This window comes from Notechis scutatus, chromosome 4 (assembly GCF_049901735.1).
Source record: "Notechis scutatus isolate UNSWTSFEM ecotype Mainland chromosome 4, rNotScu1.2, whole genome shotgun sequence".
In the NCBI taxonomy this organism is placed as follows: Eukaryota; Metazoa; Chordata; class Lepidosauria; order Squamata; family Elapidae; genus Notechis; species Notechis scutatus.
This window is the reverse complement of record NC_142012.1, coordinates 51,459,838-51,481,938: the sequence shown is the minus strand read 5'-3', so window position 1 is coordinate 51,481,938 and position 22,101 is coordinate 51,459,838. Positions and strand designations below refer to the sequence as shown.

The following is a 22,101-nucleotide window of genomic DNA, read 5'->3' as shown; positions in this document are numbered from 1 at the left end:
TACGAAATAAGCAAGAAGCATCCGAAGATCCACGTGCAAAGGCTTATACACTTATGCCGAAGCTATGCCTTCTGGGGATAAGCAATAAGGGCTGGCCAATTTCATATTAGTAACCATGTTTGCTTACCTAAATGGCCCCTTTCAGGGCCACAAACAATAAAAATGTTAACAAAACACTAGCATCGGCCTTAGAAATTGCAACAGGTATGCCACTGGGTATGCATCAGTTAATCTGTTTTCATAGTCATTGTAAGCATGCACTGTCAGCATGCAAGAAAATTCACAATCCCCATCGAAACAGCACGAAATTGCAAAAAGCTTATGCTTTTCACTTAAAAACCACCAGTATTTATTTAAATATAACTATTTGCATAGCAGTTAGCATAAAATATCATAAAACCAATGCCCTATCCAAAAAATGTCATAAACCACAAACACTAAAGCTTGCAGGACTTTTTCACACAGCTGTAGTTGACAATAAAGGGTTGAAATTGCAAATTTGAACATTTGAATGGACCTAGAGAGAAGAGCAAGGAGGGCAGAAGGAGAGGGGGCAAAAGTCATGCCAGCTGCCCCAAAAGCAGGCCGGAACCTTCGCGCGGGGGTGCAGATCCCCCTCACCGGACGCTTCTTGGGGACGGACCCGGCCCGCTTTTCTTTGTTTCCCCCCTCCCTTTCACTCTCTTTTCTACCGCGCGCGGCGCTTCCGGTGACGGCGTCGGCTTCCTTCCGGCCGCCATTTTATCTGCTTGCTCGCTCGCTCGCTCGCTCTCCGGCTGGCAGGGTCGGCGTCCCCCGCCGCCATGTCCAAGCGCCACCGACTTGACCTCGGCGACGACTACGGCTCCAGCAAGAAGCGCGCCGCCTCCGACGGGTGAGGGGAGGTCGGAGGGGGGAAGGGGGGAGGGAGACCGAGCGTCCTCCCCTTCTGGCGCGTGACCGTGTTTGTGTGTGTAAGGGGGGGGGGGCAATCAGCGTCAGGGCCTACGGAGGGAGGGAGGGGCTCCCAACGCGCCTTTGAGGCCCTCCCGAGGAGGAAGAGGAGGAGGAGGAGGAACAGGAGGAAGAGGAGGGGGGGCGGGAGCGGGGACAGCCTTCTAGGCAAGGCCGGGCTGGCGGCCATTCCCGGGCCGCGCACGTGCTCGCCCGCCGGGATCTCGGGCCTTTCGAGGCTCTTTTGGGTTGAGAGGTCTTCTATCGGTCCCCATGGGGCAAGCCCGTGGTGTCGATCATGATGCCCCTATGATGCCTTTAAGGTGCCTTTATATAGTGTCTTTTTAATGCCTTTAAAGTGCCTTTATAGTGTCTTTTTATTTCCTTTATAGTGTATTTATACGGTGTCTTTTTAATGCCTTTATATAGTGTCTTTTTAATGCCTTTATATAGTGTCTTTTTAATGCCTTTATATAGTGTCTTTTTAATGCCTTTAAAGTCCCTTTATAGTGCCTTTTTATTTCCTTTATAGTGTATTTATACAGTGTCTTTTTAATGCCTTTATAGTGTTTTTATAATGTCTTTATATAGTGGCTTTTTAATGCCTTTACAGTGCCTTTATATAGTGGCTTTTTAATATCTTTATATAATGTCTTTTTATTTCCTTTATGCTGTCTTTATATGGTGGCTTTTTAATGCTTTTATAGTGTCTTTAGTGTTTTTAATGCCTTTATAATGTCTTCATGATGTCCTTGTAATGTCTTTATAATGCCCTTATAATAGCACTTACATATATACTGCTTCATAATGCTTTACAGCACTGTGAAGCAGTATGTAAGTCTAAGTGCTATTGCTTTACAGCAGGAAAGGAGGAAAGGTAGGAAGGGGGAGCGTGGAAATTGAAATGATAGGGTAGGGAGAGAGGAGGAAATGAATAGGAAAGAAGGAGAAGGAAGGAAAATAGCAATAGCATTTAGACTTATATATCGCTTCACGCTGCTTTATAGCACTTTCTAGGCTGTTTACAGAGTCACCCTCTTGCCCCCAACAATCTGGCTCATCATTTTACCGACCTCAGAAGGGATGGAAGGCTGAGTCAATTTTGAGCTGGTCAAGAATGAACTGCTGGCAGTAGGCAGAGTTAGCCTGCAGTGCTGCATTCTGACCACTGGGAAGGAAGGAAGGACTAGCAATAGCTTATATGCCACTTCACAGTGCCTAAGCTTTACTCCCTAAGCAGTTTACAGTGAGCTAATTGCCCCCAACAGTCTGGGTTTTTTTTTAACTGATCTCTGAAGGCTTGAGTCAACATTGGGCTGGTCAGGATCGAATTGCTGGCAGTGGGCAGTGAGTTAGACTGCAATGCTGCTTTCTAACCATTGCATTACCAGGGCTCTTGCATACTTATAAAGTTTTGGTCTGCCAGAGATACAGAAATTCACGGTCCACAGCATGGTCTGACTTGTTAAGACCAGCCTTGGAATATTGCATCCAGATTTGGTCTCAGCATATTATACCAAAAATGTTGAGACTCTGGAAAGAGTGCAGAGAAGAGTAGCAAGGAAGATCATTGGGCTAGAGGCTAAAACATACGAAGAATGGTTGCAGGAATTGGGTATGGCCAGTCTAGAGAAAAGAAGGACTAGGGGTGACATCCAGTATTTCAGGGGCTGTCATGAAGAAGAGGGGGGGGGTCAAGCTATTCTCCAAAGCACCTGAAGGCAGGACAAGAAGCAACAGATGGAAACTAGTCAAGAAGAGAAGCAACCTGGAACTAAGGATAAATTTCCTGACAGAACAATTAATCAGTGGAAGGACTTGCCTCCAGAAATTGTGAATGCTCCAACACTGGATGTTTTTAAAGATTGGGCAACCATTTGAAATGGTATAGAGCAAGGGGTTGGACTAGAAGACCTCCTAGGCCCCTTCCAATTCTGTTATTCTGTTAAGTTTTTAAAAACATTGTTTTGTGTAGGGGGTTTGTAGACCAAGACAGGGGGAGAAAGTAATTTTTTAAAAAAACAACCCTATAATACCACTTATGGAAATCATTGCCACCAGACAAAATAACTTCAAATGAAAAAGTTGGAAAGGTGAAGACAGTGGCTGCAGTGGCTGCAAATAAGGTCCATAGTTTGTGTTTGTTTATGCTGCCCATCCCACCACAATGCCACTCTATAGTTTACACAGTTAATGGTAAACATGACTTGAGAAAGATTGTTCAAAATGAAAAGCCAATCAACCTTAAGTGGGGGAAATGTTCACTTTGCATAGCCAGGTTTGTATCAGGTACAAATTTGTAGGCCTTGGTTTATAGTAGTAGTTAATAATTTATTAAACTCATATGCTGCTTAACTCTTGTTGTCTCTGAGTGGTTCCCAACAATAGAAGCTTTCAATAAAATGAGATGAAAGATGGCAGGTGATGAAGCCACCCAAGGCCAGGGTTGAAGAGCCAAATAATACCCCAAAGGTGCTTTTTCCAAAAGGCAACTGGACTTTGATTTTTGTTTCAAAACATTCCACTTCTCATTCAAGAAGTTTCAATTGGAAACAAAAAAAAAATACATTTTCAAAGGGGGAAAACAAAGTCCAGTTGCCTTTTGGAAAAAGCATCCTTGGGATAACCGTGACCTGGATGATTGAGAAACTCCACAGACATTTATCCAAATGGTACATTACCACAACTCCAATTTGGTGATACAATAAGACAGGGGTCTTTAAACTTGCCAAGTTTGAAGACCCTTGCGATAAGATAACATTAAATTTGGTCAAACTTACTTTTGAAAATGTCCAGATAGTCCTGTTCCACAAGTTAACTGTATAACTCGGGCCCATTTAACCACTTGTAAGTCAGGTTTCCGAACTTTATTTTGTGTTTCCATGGAAGTTGTGTTGCAGGGAGTTTTGTGTTTCAACACATTTCCACTTGCAGAGCTAGTTAAATTTCAGATCCACAAAAAAGATTAGTTGATGAGGAGCAGCAAGAGAAATTTCTGGCATCCCTGATAACTTGTCTTCAGCTTTTATTCTTTCATACAATTGCAAAGAAAAGCGTAAATAATTTGCAATATTGACAATATTGTCAGCAGGATTTGTTTTGTTATTTTAGGGCCAATTTTCTAACTATTGGAATTCCCCAATGTTTTTTTTTAAATGGTGAATAAAAAAGTTGGTACTTGGTTAAAACTTTAGTACTTTCCAAGGATAATGGCATCCTGTGCCAAAACAGCTTTTGTTCTTGTATCAGTTGTTATAATTTTGGTCTTAATTGGATTTAATTTTTTATTCTTACTACTTTTTATTTGTTTTGCCTTTTGCATTCTTAAAAGTTGATTTTTGTTAAGATGGATGTATCTTTTCCCAGTGCACCTTTTAAAAAGGTATTCATCCAAAAACTCAGCTGAGGAAAGTTAATGAATGTGATGCCCTATCACTCTTAGTTTATTCTTTGGTTAGTGATTAGTATAATATGCAGGTTTAATAGGAACCCTGGCCTCATAAAAATATTGTAGATAAAAGAGAATCTGGGCAGGTTAATATTTTCTTCTTTATATGGTCCTTGTGTTTTTTTCCAGTTACAAATTTCAAAAGCTGCTTGCTTTGAATTCTATTGTGGCAGTGAATACAGACTTTTTGTGGTCATTTAATGATTTTAAAAATTAAGCCACTGAGGCGTGAGCAACCCCATCCCCTACTCCCAATATAACAATTACAACCTGCATTTTAATTAAGGCAGAATATTACTCCCTTTCTGAAATTAGAGGAAACACTTGTGGATTGACTTTCCCCTTGGATTAACTTTTTTGTGTGTGTAGAAGAAAAGCTCCCTGCTCCAGAATCAAAAGATGAAGCAACACATTTTGTAATTTCTATTAAGGGCCCTTGGTTATTATGCAGTCTGTTGATATTTGATCCTGGTGACTAGGATGCCGGCTTGTGTAGCAGTTGGTATCAGGATATTTAAAGTCGTGGGTTCTGGGAATCAAACACTCTGAACCTTCTGGTCTGCCTGATACAAGAGGTATAGTGTTCAGTGCAACTGGTTTTGCAGTCTGCCCTCTCAAATACCATAAGTGATGAAAATGTTGTCTATGGAAGTTCTCAGTCATACAGATCATAGTTGTCCCAAAGGTGCTTTTTTTCAAGAGGCAACTGGATTTTCTTGTTTTTTCTTTTGAAGATGTTTCTCTTCTCCTCCAAGAAGCTTCTTCAGCTCTGGCTGGATGGTGGGGAAACGGAAGGATTTATATTCCTTGCAGACAGCTGGTCATTTGCATCCTTTTAGAGAGTTGTTGAGGCCACTTGGAGGTTTATCTGTGTCCTCAGGGTCACCTGAGTGGGGCTCCTGGTTCCTGTAGTCTGCAACTTTTCCTCTGAAAATCCATTCCTACTCCCACACCATTCAAAGGGTGTTCTTCCCAAATTGTATAGCTAAAAGTCTGTAGAGGTCATGGTTGTATCAAAGGTGCTTTTTTCAGGAGGCAACTGGACTTTCTTTTTTTTTCTTTTTCTTTGAAGATGTTTTTCTTCTCCTCCAAGAAGCTTATTTAGCTCTGGCTGGATGGTGGGGAATGGAAGGATTTATATTCCTTGCAGACAGCTGGTCATTTGAGGCCACCTCCAAGTGGCCTCAAAAACTCTTTAAAAGGATGCAAATGACCAGCTGCCTGCAAGGAGTATAAATCCTTCCATTCCCCACCATCCAGTCAGAGCTGAAGAAACTTCTTGGATGAGAAGCGAAACATCTTCAAAAAAAAACCCAAGGAAATCCAGTTGCTTCCTGAAAAAGCACCTTTGGGTTTGTTGATTTCTTCTCTGGTGTTTGAATTAGGCAGGGAATTGATGTAGCTCATTCTCCCCAGATATTTACAGCTCATTCTAGCATGCTTTTAAATACTATTTTATCATGTCCTGTTAGTTTCTTATGGTTTAAACTTAAGCCTGTAAGTATTTGTACAGAGCTCTGGACATTTAAACAAGTGGTAATGAAATGGAAATAGGGAAAATTATATACCTAGCTTTTTAAAATTAAAACTCTTAAATGTTTCCCCCTTTGTGGTTGTGAATTCCACCCACATCCTTTCTTGTTTCAACTGTTTTTATGACTGAATGTAGTTTTATAGTCTTCAACCCCCAAAAATAAATTTTGCCCATGCAGTTATATACTTTTTCTGGTTAGGAAATGGCATTATCATTATTGTTCTATAATATTCTAGAGGTTCAATCACTTCAGTTTTGTCTACTTTTGGTTGTGCCTCATATTTCTGTTTATACCAACACTTAAGGCAGATTACAATATGACCTTTATTGGATCACTAATAACAACAATAAGATCCTAGACACTAAGTGGGATTTTTTTTAAATTTCAGAGAGGAAGTTTGGTTAAAAAAAATCCCAGTTAATTAAATCTCCATTAATTTAAATTGAATAAAAATCAGAAGATGAACATATTATTCAATGCTTTTATTTATACCTGTATAGCTACCCATCTGTGCAAGTTAAGGCTCCAATAAAAACACCAATTCTTCTCATAACTTAATTTATAATTTAGCATTCTTGCTCCAAAGTATCATTGTTTAAAACTGTACATTAATAATAAATCTTTGAATGCTATATTAATATAAATACTTACAGAAAAGGAGGAAGATACACAAGCAATATCCCAGCTTGAAAATAGGTTAAATTTTGGGTCTGTTATATACAGTGATGTTTTCAACATTGGAATTAATGGGAACATCTGTCAAATATGTTGTTCATGTTTGATATTTTGGACAGATTTATGTTCCTGGGGTACTTGGAAAATATCCTATCAATCTTCTCTTGTCACAGCCAGCAGAAACATTCCTTTCTCTATCATTTCCCCTGTTGTTTCATTTTATACAATTCAACTTGGTGGGCTGAAAAAAAATGCTTTAAAGGATTTCTGATATGAGAAAAGCCACCAAGGAAGTACATTTGGGGGAAAAAGGAAGCTGCAGTACAGAAATATTTCCCCTGAGCAACATCTGTGTAGGATATTCAACATATGTTTATTGCATTTGCCTCGTTCCATTAATGGTTGAATTTGCAGTTTGGAGGCTGATACTATGATAGCCTTGGCTTGGTTTGGCTTTGTATGTTGAATAAACTTAAACAGACCACAGATCTGGTACTCTGTGAACATAGCTTGTGATTGAAATGTGTAAAAGCATAGTTACACCATCATTGCTTAAGACAGCACACGAGTATCTTCAGTCACCAAGTTTAACAAGCTTTGGTAAAGTTATATGTTGCATACAGAGGGAGAATGACGTATAATCTTTATTATCTATATATATAAAAGCGAAATACCACTCAGCTTCATCTCAAAATCTCCAGAACCCTAAAGCCTACAAACTTGACATTTGGCATGTATGTTCCTCTTGGCTTCTAGGGGCTCACTAAGAAAGGATTTTTCGAAATGACCATCAGAGCATTAGTATTTCATATATTATTAACACGCTCTGATGCTAAAGAGTTCTACTCCCCCTCCCCACCTGGAAAGAAATCTGTTCCAAATGCAAAACACAAGCAGAGAGGAGTTTCAGTTTTAGTTTCACGGCACCAAGCATTTTTAGTACAGAACAGTTGAGCTAAGCCATGCCCAGGCTCCTTGCTGTCTCCTTGCTCACACAGCAAATACTCTTTAAGTTTCCAAACAGCCCTCAACTCTCTTACACACTGACAGGACACTAGCTAGATGCATACTGATGGATGCTGATAGGCAGAGGCACAATTTTTCCCCTTACTTTCCTCCCCAAAAACTAAGCCTGATCACATAGTTTTACAGCGAAGTACAGGTATAGAGCTAGTATATATTAATAGTAAAGTTTTTCCCTTTTCCATCGTTTGGATGCAGAAGTTAGTGCCTGCATGACCCAAGTTCTTGGCTTATGATCCCAGCCAATGCAAACATAATGGCAAACTGATAAAATTCTGTTACAATAGCTCATTTGGTATGCATGCTCTTGCTAAACAATCAAAAAAATGAATCAAAAAATTGGATGGGGGGTTTCAGTTGGAGGATCTCTTGATCAGTGTGTCAGTTTAAAACCAGAAGTACACCCCAACACTTATTTTACAAAGATTGTAGCTAAGCTACCGGATTTTCTGTCCCCGAAAATCCTTAATTGGAGAACGTGATTGATGACACCCAGCTTGTGAATGTGCTTAATTGGAGAATCTGATTTATGACACACCCAGGGGAGGAGGGGGGAAACAGGGTCACAGGTGACTGTAAATTACGTATGCCAGAGTTGGCTTCATATAGGTCAATGTTGAACACGTTGGTCCTAATAAATCTTTTGGTTTCTTTTGAAGCTTGGCTCGAGGGCAATCGCCGGAATCCTGACACTGTACGTTTTTCTCCTGAAAACCATTTAGGAAGGACCGGGATCGTGACCGGGATCGTGATGATCGTTCCAAAGACCGGGACAGGGATCGAGACAGAGATCGTGAACGGGAAAGAGATAAGGACAAAGATTTGCGTCCTTCAGCCAACTCGGCTCTCCTCGCCGGAGTTGGGTTGCCCCCTTTGAAACCCACCATATTTCCACAGGGTATCAACCCATTCACAAACCTGCCACACACACCTCGCTATTATGAAATCTTAAAGAAACGCCTACTGCTCCCAGTGTGGGAATACAAGGAAAGATTTACCGACATCCTCATCCGAAATCAGTCCTTTGTGCTGGTTGGTGAGACCGGTTCCGGTAAAACCACGCAGGTGGGTTTTGGTGCAGCCGTTCTTAATTTTTGCAAACCCTCGTGCGGACCCGTATGCGGCGCTCCGCGCTCCGTTTGAACATCTCTGTGGAATTATTCAGCCTGCTATTAGCAATATTTCAGGGTCCTTAAAGTAATCCGTTGTGCACTGACACATCTCAAGACTTAGCCTTTTGAGCAAGATCTCTTAAATGAACCTTTTCGGTTGTTTAATGACTAGAAAATGATGCAATGAGTTTTCGCTATCTCTTCCCTCTTTCCCCCCACTCGCCCTCCAACTCTGGCATTTTGTCTCCATCTTCAGGGTCTCTTCTATTTTCCTAAAAGGTTCAGTGCAATTTGAACTTCTGCTAATCTATAAAGATCTGCTGTCTGGTTTCTTGCAAAAGTTAGACTGGTCATGTAACAAAATGAATGATAAAGTGGTTCCTCCTCACCCCCCGGTGACTACTAACTGGCTTAAAAATAAAACCAGAATGCCATTACCCACATTCTTAAATCTAAGAAAATCTTGTATAAAACTGTTGGATATGAGTCCTCGGAGCAGAATTAACGTTGCTGAGATAACATTGCCCTGAAAAATCTCCATACAAGAAATATGGGCGTTCTGGGATTTCCAAAAGCAAGTAAAACACGGTGAATATTGCTCAGAGAGAGATTATCATAGACATGAAATATTGAAGTGCCTTTGCAATAGTACGTGCCTGACTGGTCCCTCCTCATGACATCAGTTTTAGTATTCTCAATCCCGCAGGTGTCAGAGGGATTGCTGACGATAAGTGCCATGTTTGGACCTTTTCTTAAGGGAAGAACTTCAACATACCTCTTCTTTTTTTTTTTGCATTGTATGAAAAAAGAACTCTTTGGGAAAGGAAAGATTACAGCACAGTGAGTGGTGCGGTGGCGTAGAGGTGCAGCTCTTGCCTCACAATCAGGAGCCTGTGCATTTAATCCTAAGTAGAGGCAGATATTTATCTCTTTGGGCACTGTGATGACCCAAAGGGCATGGCACAAAGGCAACACAGTCAGATAATTAGGGGGAGTCCCTTTATTAGCTCCAACTTTGCCCCCAGTGTCCTGGCTACCTTCTGGGCTGGAGAAAATCTCTTCCAGGAACACCCTTTGACTACAGAGAATCAAGTCCAAAACGTGGTCAACAAAAACTAACTATAAGTCCAATCAAGGCAAAACGCAGCAATTAGTCCGGCAGGGTAAGAAAAGGAATTCCAGATGTGAAGGCATGGCAATAACTCAGCATGGTTGGGAAGACACCAGGAACGCAGATAATCGCAGTCAACACAAGATAAACTCAAGTTTGTTTCCAGCAGACGCCGCTCTCAGCTTGCATCTCTTTTAAACTCTCATTCCCAGGTGTGGCTAAAGAAGGGAATCAGGGCCCTTTCCTCCCTCATAAGCTATGCAACCCGCATTGCTCCCTTCTCCATTCCTCCCTGCGTGCCCTAGGATGAAGAGGGGGTGGCCCTGGGTTTTCCTCTGAACTCCCTCTCTCTTGCTCTACCTCTCCCCTGCTCTGCCCAGCCGGACTTTGCCCTTCCCCAGACTCCTCCACAGCCAACGGAGCCACAGTCCCACTCCCTGTCAGCTGTTTGTCTTCCTCCTCAGATTCAGACTCCGACAGGGGCATGACAGGCACAATGAGAATATATATTGCTGCGAACGCTGTATTGGCAACAGGAAGGGCATCTGGCCAGGAAATGCTCAGCTCCATTCAGGTGCCCCGACTGCACCCCGAGGCAATGGATTACAGGGTCATTAAAAGACAAAAATAAAAAAGATTACAGCGCAATAATACACCCCATTCCAAATGACAACGAACACTTGCATTACCTCTAAGCCTAAAACAGGTTCTTGACTTAACCGGGTTTTTTTAGTGGCCGTTCACACAACGGCAGTGAAAAAAAATGACTTATGAACGTTTTTCACACTTAACGACCTTTGCAGCATCCCCGGGGTCCCATGATCAAAACCAGGGGGCTTGGCGAGTGACTCGTATTTATGACGGTGGCGGTGTCCCCCTCTCTGCGACCCTCTTGCAAGCAAAAAATTAACGGGGAGGCCAGATTCATTTCGCATCCAAAGTTCACACCTGCAGTGATTTACTTACCAACTGTGCCAAGGAAGGGCGTAAAATGGGGCAAAGCTCACTTAAGAAGCAACATAAATTTGGGGCTCACTTGTGGTCCTAAGTTAAGGACTACCTATATTTAGCTTTGAATTCCATAATTTGATTGTATTCTCTACGTATGCTATTGGCAAATGTCGACTAGCCTTTTTGGATGAAGAATGGTGTCTGTCTTAATACTGGATGATTGCGCTACTCTATAAGGCGGTTGTGTTTTTTTGGTTTTTTTGCAAGTTTATTTACAGAGGCTTTATAACATTTATGAAGGTTTTCTTTTTTTAGGCTAATGGAATTGCAAACCCTTGTTACTCAGGCTCAGTGACCACAGTACTTTGAACAATAACTTACGTGTGTGTGGCAGATTAAATATTTATCGTTAGTTATTAAAAATGGGGTTAAATGGATCACGTCTAAACCTTTATTACAGTTGTATATTCATAGTCCGCCTACTGGCACCTTTTAAATGTGCTTTTTAATTTGTCTTCTTCCTTCTTCATTGCTTAGCTCGGTTGCTTTTAACTTACTAATAGTGTAAATAAAACTGACCTCAGGTAACGTCTTCTCATAGGTCTTTCTGGAGCACAGCCTTTGTTCTTCCCTCCCGTTGTTTGATTGGAGCAGATCTGTTTGCCTTTTACTTCAAAGCCAGCTCTAACATCTTCCTAAGCCTCTGTAACAACTGGGACTCCTTTCTCTTTCTCTCTGTTAGATCCCTCAGTGGTGCGTGGACTACATGCGGTCGCTGCCAGGGCCAAAGAGAGGCGTTGCTTGTACACAGCCGAGGAGAGTAGCTGCAATGAGTGTGGCCCAGAGAGTTGCTGACGAAATGGATGTGATGTTGGGTCAAGAGGTCGGTTATTCTATTCGATTTGAAGACTGCAGCAGCGCCAAAACAATTTTGAAGTAAGTATGTACCTGGATGTGTTTGAGCGGTGCCTAGAGGGGGAGCTCTTGCCTCACAGTCAGGAGGCTGTGAGTTTGATTCTCGGTAGAGGCAGATATTTCTCTCTCTGGGCACGATGAGAATGTATCTGATGGGGGGGAAAAACTCCGCACTGGTGACAGGAAGGGCATCCGGCTATTAAAACACTCTGCTAGCTCCTTTCAGTTGCCCAGACTCCACCCCGCAAGGGATTATGGGATCATTAAAAGAGGTTGATGATGATATACCTTGAAAATGAAAGTGAAATAAGAGAAGCAAACATTATTAGCTCTGCAATTCATCTACTGGTTTCCCACTCAAGGGATTATGGGGTCATTAAAAGAGGATGGTGATGATCGAAGCTTCACTCTCTCTCATTTGCTCCTCTGAATATTAATTCAGATGGCCTGCAATACAGATAGTCCTTGAATTATGGCCACTACTGAGCCCAAAGTTTATGTTGCTAAGTGAGACATTTGCTAAGTGGCCTTTGCCTCCTTTTACGACCTTTCTTGCCCCAGTTGTGAATTGAGTCCACTCAAGTATCTGCTGAACAAAACTCCACATTGGCGACAGGAAAGGCATCCGGCCATTAGAACAATCTGCTAGCTCCTTTCAGTTGCCCAGACTCCACCCCGCAAGGGATTATGGGATCATTAAAAGAGGTTGATGATGATATACCTTGAAAGTGAAAGTGAAATAAGAGAAGCAAACATTATTAGCTCTGCAATTCATCTACTGGTTTCCCACTCAAGGTATATGACCGATGGTATGTTACTGCGTGAAGCGATGAACGACCCTCTGCTCGAACGTTATGGGGTAATCATTCTTGATGAGGCCCACGAAAGAACGCTGGCTACGGATATTTTGATGGGTGTTCTGAAGGAGGTGGTGAGGCAGAGGTCTGATTTAAAGGTCAGTGGAATATATCAAGCCGGAGTGGGGGGGGGGGTGTTTGATGCAGAAAAAAGAAAAATGTGTTTTGTTTCAAGTCTGAAACAAGCTATCGGGTTGAGAAAAAAATTGGCTGCTGAGACCCCTTAGATTGCGCCTGGATGGTTCTGACTCCCAAAGTCATTTAACAGAATAACAGAGGTGGAAGGGACCTTGGAGGTCTTCTAGTCCAGGGATCGCCAACCTTTTAGACCTCGGGGACCACCAAACTCGTAATTTTAAATCCCGCGGACCAGAGACCCTGGGAAAATCCCCCCCCAAAAAAAGTCTGCAGGAAAATTCCCTACCCCGGTTTCCTACCGATCGATCCTTCTTTATTTGGGATGGCAGGATACCGTCTCCAGCTCCATTCTCAAGGGGAGAGAGAAAAAGAGACTTGGCTTCATGCAAGAAAAGCAGCAGAAGCTGCAGAAGTCTTTCTTTCTCTCTCCCTCAAACTCCACCAGAAATGAGTCTTTGCCGGCACAACCTCTTGGAGCAGGAGGCCTTGCCGGGTCCCAAAGACTCCTCTGTGGTGGAGTTTGGGGGCGGAGAAAGAAAGACTTTTGCTGCTTTCCTTGCGTGCAGCCAAAAGCAGAAGAAGAAAGAAGCGGAAAGAAGCAGCCCGGTGGCCAGGCCAGGCGCGTGGGGCGCATGGAACAAGTTTCCTCCCTCCGCCCTTTCCCCCCCTCCCCTCCCTACCTCATTTTGTTCGCAATACAAGCGACACAAGCCTTGTGTTCCCGTGGGCCATGTGGGCAGCGCAGCCTTGTGTTCCCGCGCAGCCTGAATTAATTGCTTTGGGGGTGGCCTTTCTCTGCGGGCCACCAAAATTTTCTCATGGACCGCCAGTAGTCCCCAGCCACTGTTCTAGTCCACTGACTGGTTAGTGACTGGAGGGTGGTGCGGTGGCCTAGAGAGGAAACTCTCGCCTCACAATCAGGAGGCTGTGAATTCGATTCTAAGTAGAGATGGATATTTCTGTCTGCACACTGAGAATATATCTGCTGAACAAAACTCCGCATTGGTGACAGGAAAGGCGTCCGGCCAGTAAACACTCTGCTAGCTCCATTCAATTGCCCAGACTCCACCTCACAAGGGATTATGGGGTCATTAAAAGAGGATAATGATGATGATCGGTTAGTGACTGAAATTCCGGTCCTAGTTGCAATTGCGAGTCAAATACCGGCAGAACCAGATTTCATTTTTTTTTTTTATGTTGTACTTCTGAAATTTAAGACTGTTCCATGCGGTCCAACTTTCCATTCTTCCTGTCTTTTTTTGTTTTTGTTTTAAGGTGATAGTTATGAGCGCTACTCTAGACGCTGGCAAGTTTCAGATTTATTTCGATAACTGTCCTCTCCTCACGATTCCTGGTCGTACACATCCGGTGGAGATTTTTTATACTCCAGAACCAGAAAGGGATTACCTCGAAGCGGCCATTCGTACAGTAATACAGATCCATATGTGTGAGGAAGAGGAAGGAGACCTCCTCCTTTTCCTTACTGGACAAGAGGTATTCCACGTTTCGTGTGTGTCTCAAATTTTCCTCTGTGGCATTGTTTTGTATGTTCTACCCTTAAGATATTTTCCTTCTTCATCCAGATGATTTCACCTTTCAGGGCAAAAGTTGGCATGTTAAGAGAAAGTTGACAGTGATTTTAAGTTTTTTAGATGTGAAAAGGTAATAAAGAGTTAAGTCAGACCTATAAAAGACAACTGTAAAGATCAGAAAATGCAAGAAAACATGTTAGATTTTCAGCATCTACCGTTGAAATATTTAGCTGTTTCAACAACAATTTTTCTCTTATTGCAGTATCTTCAGTTGTTGTTTTCAAGTTTTTCCCCACCCCCCAGTTACTTTTTTAAAAAAATATTTTTTTTGAAGATCTTAAGATGACCCTTTAATTGCCCTGGAATCAAATAGAGCTTTATAGCTAAAGATGAGATTCTGAATTGTGCTGAGAAACAAATTGAAAGAGGTCACTTTTTAACAAACGTTAACAGGTGGATATCAGTCTGAAAATACCTTTGAATACAAAATAACTTTGGGAAGTTTCAAAAAATGAATACTGGTTTTCAGGAAACCAATCTATAAATGTATTTCAAACTCTGAGACCTTTTCCTTTGCCATTTTGATTTAATTATAGTTCTTTTTCATTTTGTTCTCACCGGTTTAAGCAAGTTAATTCTTGAGGTTAAGTCAATTCTTGAGGTTAAACAAGCAGAAGGCATGGGTATATTGCTAGTCTTAGGGGCCAGGTACAAAGATTTATCACAGTGCTTTTGAACAGGACCGTCAAGTTTCCCTTTGCTCATCCTACACCCAGTGAAAGCTTTTGGATCAATTTGGCTTAGATCACTGCTTGAAACAATATGTAAAAAACCCACCAGTTTTGATGTTGAACAAACTGGTATTTCTTTTTCTTGCATAAACTGAAGCAGATTTATTTAAACTCCCACCTTGTGAGTACTGTATATAAATAAATAAGTACATTCCAGGGACAGTGGTTTAAACCCATTGTTTAAAATACCTTATGATTTATGAAATCTGTATACTATTTTATTATTAGTTTATAATATAAAATATAAAAGCAAATAATAGGAAGAATAGGGAAGGGAAAAGGGAAGAGAAGAATAGAAGAAGAAAGAAAAGGCATTGGCTTCCAAATCTCTTTTGTGCAGTAGAGTAAGATAATAACATCAAACCTCAGCATTTTACTTTTACACTATAGTGTAAACTACCCATTTCTATAACAACAGATCTGAAGGAGATGACCATGGCCACCGTTAAGGAGGCTGAGATTTTGGAGGAACAAATTATCTGTATGCCTTAAATACGACTTTGTAGGAAACAGTGAAATATGTAATAATATTTGCAGCATAGGAATTTAGATTTAATTTTCACTTATCGAAGATTAGAGCCATCCTTGAGTTCCGAAGCAAGGCTTGGTGCCTGATCTAAGTGCTTCAGTCCTGGGCAATGGACAGTGATAAAATTTGCTGGTTCTCTGAAACATATACTGGGATTAGGCTGGCATTCTTTGTGTTTACCTATCTTTAAATACAGAAAATAAATGTTTCTTGGGTTAAAATTCCAAATGTTGCATGAAGCACTGCTTTCGGTTTGCCAACAAAATATTATTCTGTTGTCATAGTGATGGATTAGTTTATTACAAAGGCCCTCTTCTGTTATTGTTAGTGATTTCTAAAATTCTGCTGTTGAGAATCTTATTTCAGGTTTTTACAAAACCGTCTGTTGTAGTGATGGGTTTGAAGTAAGGAAGGGAAGAAGGTTTTTTTCTTTTCAGTTTTCAAGGGTTGCCTCCAGAAGTGGTGGGTGCTTCATCACTGGAGGTTTTCAAGAAGAGATTGAACAGCAATTTGTCCAGAATGGCATGGGGTTGGACTAGCAGACCTCCAGGGTCCCTTCCAACTCTTGTTATTCTATGGTTCTGTAATGTTATCCTCCTTGAGCAGGGAGTTGGACTAGAAGACCTCCAAAGCCTCTTCTGATTCCCTTTTGTTCCAGCGTAGTTGGTTTTATAAAGTTGGAATGTTTGGTCCATTGCCAGCTTACAAGCCGAACATGTGAGACTGGATGTGGGCATGCTTTGCATGCACGAAATACCTTGAGGCTAGCTCGACCTACGTACAATACGGTTTCAAATATAGTTACTTGTAGGTTTGCTAGCGTTGCTTTCCACCCCTGGCACACTGGGTGGGAAGTACAAAGCTACTCACAGAGCAAGGAAATACAGCAAAGCAAAACAGCTGCCTTCCATTCTCCTTAGGGAATGAACCCTTCAGGTGACTGGGGTTCCCAGCGAAACAAACATCTCAAGTCCCATCAGGATTGCTAAGCAGCTGGAAGAGCTGAGTGACTCTTCTAGAGTGCTTTGGTGGCTTGTGTGAAGTTACAACTAGATGTTTCATCGGCAGTTTTCCTCCTTCCTTCCTTCCCTCCTTCCTTCCTCCTCCCTCCCACCTTCCCTCCCTCCTTTCTTCCCTCCCTCCTCCCTCCCTCCCTCCTTCCTTCCCTCAATATTATCATTAAGTTTTGAGACAATTCTGTATGGGAAATGCTTCACAGTTCTTATCTCTGACTTATCTTTATTTTTCTCTAATGTACATAGTTCTATTCTGCTATTCAGCTAATTCATCCATTTAATGCACATTATTTGGAAATAGTACAAGAACTCTTGTTAATAGGTGAAACTGCCTGTTGAAATTTTTTCTTAAGTGTCTTAAGAATAATTGAAGTGGCATGTGTTTTGAGATTCAGATTACTTGGAGCCCTTAACTTGGAAAGATGCATAATATTTTCTTGTGAAACTCAATGCGTGTGCTGTATGTCCTCGTTAATTTAGATGTGGAGAGGCCTTCTTTTTGGAACAAACTGTTTATACTCTGAAGGTGCATGTTCTCGATTTGGTGCAATAAAGCAAATTTCCCCTATAATTGCATTAGTGATACGTGACATTAAAGCTTAATTGGCTTATTTAAAATATCGTGCACATTAATTTGCTTCAGATTGTGAAAATGGAAAAGGTCACGAGTGCAGTTTAATATTCCTGGGTGAGAGATTTCAAGTTTAGTACAATTTGTAGAGAATTAATTAGGAAATATGACTTAAAAGAAAGAAGGGCATTGAATACAAACAAGGCAGTTACGTCCCCCAATTTAAAAACAGAAACCTCTTGGACTGTTAAAAATCCCATTGGAAATTCAGCCAGCATACCAAGAAGTTCTGAAGCATCTTGTTTAGCAAGAGGGCTGCTTTAAAAAATAATAATAATTGCATAGCAATTAGGTTTATTTTATTTACTTTTTTAAAAGTACGTTTTCGTGGTCTTTCCTGTGTAGGAGATCGATGAAGCCTGCAAGAGGATAAAGCGTGAAATCGATGATCTGGGCCCCGAGGTTGGTGACATTAAGATCATTCCGTTATATTCCACACTTCCACCTCAACAGCAGCAGAGGATTTTCGAGCCCCCGCCTCCCAAAAAGCCAAATGGTGCAATAGGACGAAAGGTAGGTTCACTAAGGCTTTATTTTGGCATCCCTGAGTTTAGCACTGTACTTCAATAAGACTTTGCAATAAAAATGCATAGAGTGTGCTGTAAGATAGTTTCCTTCTTTACCTATGTCCCTTTTTCAAGAGGCAACTGGACTTTCTTGTTTTTTTTCTTTTGAAGACATTTCACTTCTCATTCAAGAAGCTTCTTTGGCTCTGATTGGATAGTGGGAAAGGGAAGGATTTATACTCCTTGCAGACAGCTGGTCATTTGCATCCTTTTTAGAGGGTCGTTGAGGCCACTTGGAGGTTTGTCTGTGTCCTCAGGATCACCTGAGCGGTGCAAATGGGTGTGAAACCTTTTTGGAACTGTTGAAAAGACTGTTGTAAACTAGAGATAGACAGGTGATAGCAATAGCACTTAGACTTATATACTGCTTTATAGTGCTTCACAGTCCTCTCTAAGCGGTCTACAGAGTCAGCCTCTTGTCCCCAACAATTTGGGTCCACATTTTACCCACCTCAGAAGGATGGAAGGCTGAGTCAACCTGGAGCCTGGTGAGATTCGATGTGCCAAATTGCAGGCAGCTGGCTGCAGCAAAAGTAGCCTGCATTGCTGCACTCTAACCATTGCGCCACCGAGGCTCACTGGTGTCGTATCCCTCTCTCTCTGTTGAGAGAGGCCTGTTCAGTTTTGACCTAGATGGCCCCTTTGACCCCTCTTCCCAACCAGAGGTCCTCTCTGTCCAAAATGTGGACTTTGCTTCATCTTTCAAATGCAGATAGACCACTGGTGGGTTTGTTCTCCTATGTTGCGCCATGCGTTTGTAAAGTGGGTGTTTTACTTCCCCAGCGTACTGATCTGTACACGTCTCCTTGCATTGTACTGTGTTGTTGTACAGCCATGACCTGGATGGCTGAGAAACTCCATAGATGTCCTGTGCAGGGTTTATTCCTTAGCTATAACCTGCTGTGTGTGCACAGTGGGGTGTACATTATACTGATGACACTGTGCTCTGACAGAGGACATTGCTTTTCTGCATCTAGGGAAATAAGCCTCTGTTGTGTCAAGAGATGGTTGGCCATATATTTGAAGTTGACAAAGCTAGGGCAGTAGTAAGTTATTATTAACCTGTTATGAACTCATGGTAGTTTTCCATTTTTTCCTCAAATTAGAAATGCTGGCGCTGTTTGGTTCAGCATATGAACGTTGGAGGTAATAATAGATGAATTTGTTGTCTTGGATGCCTTGGTGCTTTTCTGGAAAACGTTTTTTGTGGTTGCACTATGCTTAGGAAGCTCTTGCAGAATATAAGTAGCTGACACCATCCATTAGTATGCTAATGACCTTGCTTCCTTCTAATAGGAAGAAAAGAAACCGCAAAAGCTTTATTTTTTCAAGGTCCTATGAATCCTGTAAGTTAGGCCTTCTTTCCACCAGATACAATTGTGCTTGGCGCACAACCCGAGTTTGTGTTGGACTTATTTTGCAGCGTATCAAATTTAAGGTGTTTGCAGCTCTCCATTATGGGGAATTGGGTAGGTTAGATCACAAGTGAAGCCGTGCTGTCTCTTTGTTTCGGAGGAGTGAATCATTTCATTCCATACCAGTACAGCATCGTTCAGGTGGAGCCCAGGTGGGTTACAAGCCAGGCTCAAAAGTCCTTACATTGTCGAGCCCGGAAGTCAGGAAGCAAGTTAGCGGAGAAGAGGTTTCCCATCAGCCACGCTTGACTGGCAATTTCAAGGTTGTTTATTGAAATGCAGGTCTTGTGGGACAACCTTAAAAATACTCCTAAAGTGCAGCTGGCCTGGAATATTGTCTTCTCTTTCCCCCACACTCCCACCCCGCATCGAGAATTTCTATGCTGTAGGCTGAGTTTTTGGATACAATCTGGAAACTTTGTAAGAATCTAGAACCGGGTTGTGGCCGGTCAGTGGAGCTGGTGGCAGACTCAGACAGTAAGGAAGTTGGGGAGGAACATGGGCCAGTCCTGGAGTCTGGGGAAGGCTCTGATGAATGCTCTGCATGGGAGGCAGAGATGGGGCCAGGCCTGTCCGACAGTTATCAGCTGCCTTCGGAGTCGGAGATCAGTGGGGCAGAAAAACAGCTGGAGCCTGTTCCCGATACACGCATGCGCAGAGCTGCCAGGAGAAGGGAACAGCTAAGGAACAAGGTTCGACTCGGGAGCAAAGGCACAGGTGGATGGTGAATGGCCCCTCCCAGAGGGAATAAAGAGGAGTGAAAGGGGACTGGTGTTTGTAGGAGACAATTAGTTTGTTTAATTAGTGTGAAGATTTGTTTGTGACTCTCAGAGACTCCTTGCCAAGTATTTCCTTGAACAGCTTTGCACTTGGAAGCTATCGGCCTGGCAACTCTCCAAGCCTGATAAGGTCTGTGGTTGTAATTCACCTTTGAAAGGCTGTTTGCTGAGACTTTGCTGGATGTGAATGAGAGGAATTCACATTAGCCTAATAAAAAGGGGTTTTGTGGGTGGGATCTTAATTAGGGCTTATTTGGGGCGTAGGGCTCATTGGGCGCACGTGTAAAAATGAAGTTAGGACTTACTTTCAAGATAGGTCGTATGTTTGGGGAAACGGTAGAAATATGAGGTATTTTGAATGTGGTATGATGGGTGTAGGAATATCTGGCAATAGGAGAAAACATTGTAAGATTTCTCTTTAATCTGCTCTTTGGTTATTCTATCATTTTTTTCCTGCCTGGTCTGATGGACATCCCATGGATGGAAATTGCTCCTGACTTTCATAAAGCCATTTTTATGTGCTAGCAACATTTAACGTTTCTGTGTAACACAGGCAGCAGAAAACCCTTCTGTATTTTTCAACAGGTTGTCGTATCAACTAACATTGCCGAGACATCATTAACAATAGACGGTGTTGTTTTCGTCATTGATCCTGGCTTTGCGAAACAAAAGGTGAACAAAGAGTTTTATTTATATAGATATACAACTCCCACGTGGTACACACACATACACACACACACACACCCTTTAAGATGATGTAAATTTTCCATTCTGTTTGTTTTGCTGATTAATGGACATTATCTGGATCAATGGATACATCATTTGGGTTTACTTCCCAAGTGTATATAAAAACTCCCTTGATTCAATATGTGGCGTTAAAACACGTCCAATATAATGAGGAATACAGAACACAAAACAGGTGGACACCAATGTCCACAAGTACCCGAGCAATACAATTGTGAGTTAAATGCTGCCAAAATTTTAAAAAACATCAGTGCTAGAAGTGGGCGGGGCTTGTGGGGAAGAGGAGGAGGACTGTGGGGTCTTTGGTGCTCTCTGAGCTTGCTTGTTTTCTGGCAGACGTTTCATTACCCTAACTAGGTAATATCATCAGTGCTAGCTGATGATGTTACCTGCTGGTAGTTAGTGTCTGTCAGGGTATATTCATGGACTGGAATAGAGCATGGTAACAAAGTCAGCCAATGAATAGGCATAGCAACTAAGTCAGCCAATGTGGACTGTTTGGAAACTGACACCAGAAGTAGCCTAGGCGTGGCTCTGCAGCTATGTTGAGCTCTGAGTCTGTCTATTGAAGATGAAACTGCTTCTCTCCTCTGCTGTGTGTCTTTCTTGCCTGCTGAACTAAAGTGAAACTGAGGTCTGCTGAAGTTGACTTGCTGTTCTGCTCTGAACCTGTAACATGTCTGCTTCTGTTTGAATTTGCTCCACATTGGAGAAATCTACAACTGGTATTGTAAAATTTAATTTATAATGTTTATAAAGACGTTAAATGAAGTTGCAGCTGTCTGTGTTTACTTTTTCTGGCGTTGAATTTACACTGCAAAACTCTGAACAGTGTCACCATAGTGACTAGCACTGATGATGTTACCTAGTTTGGTCATGAAACGTCTGCAAGAAAACAAGCTCAGAGAGCACCAAGGGTCCCACATTTCACCCCTGAGCTGCAAATATTCTCCTTTTAAGAGTGGAAAAAAATAACATGAACATTTTATTTATTTATTTTTAAATTTGACTCTTCTGCCCTCCCCAGGTCTACAATCCACGAATCAGGGTAGAATCTCTGTTGGTGACCGCAATCAGCAAAGCTTCCGCTCAACAGAGAGCTGGCCGCGCAGGTCGTACTCGCCCTGGGAAATGTTTCCGGCTATACACAGAGAAGGCGTACAAAACCGAGATGCAGGTTTGTAAAAATGGCAGTTCATTAGCTTTGGATCCTAAGCGATTGCGGGCGCTGAATTTGGGTCTGTGAAAATGCAGGTAATTGCTGAATTTTGTGAAAAAAAGCCTCATTTCTGAATCAATACATACATTGATTGGGAAAAATGAAAATGTTGGAAACAAGGAAGAAGTCGCAGAATGTTTAAAGGTTACAAATCCAACCTGTTCACATCTTACGAAGGAAA

At 42.0% G+C, this 22,101-nt stretch overlaps 1 protein-coding gene across 2 annotated transcripts in view; it reads left to right on the top strand.

Annotated features, from left to right (window-relative positions):
- Window positions 1–702: 702 nt before the first annotated feature.
- Window positions 703–22,101, top strand: part of DHX15 (DEAH-box helicase 15) — a 39,685-nt gene continuing 18,286 nt past the window's right edge. Inside the window, exons 1-8 of one of the 2 annotated variants that reach the window (XM_087963421.1) lie at window positions 703–874; window positions 8,337–8,679; window positions 11,531–11,724; window positions 12,499–12,658; window positions 13,974–14,192; window positions 17,543–17,710; window positions 20,543–20,629; window positions 21,729–21,878. In XM_087963421.1, coding sequence (XP_087819547.1) covers window positions 804–874; window positions 8,337–8,679; window positions 11,531–11,724; window positions 12,499–12,658; window positions 13,974–14,192; window positions 17,543–17,710; window positions 20,543–20,629; window positions 21,729–21,878 — 1,392 coding nt within the window. In that variant the 5' untranslated portion in view covers window positions 703–803. Of the gene's footprint in view, window positions 875–1,085; window positions 1,257–8,336; window positions 8,680–11,530; window positions 11,725–12,498; window positions 12,659–13,973; window positions 14,193–17,542; window positions 17,711–20,542; window positions 20,630–21,728; window positions 21,879–22,101 lie in introns of those variants that run through there. The other variant, XM_087963422.1, reaches the window with a different exon arrangement.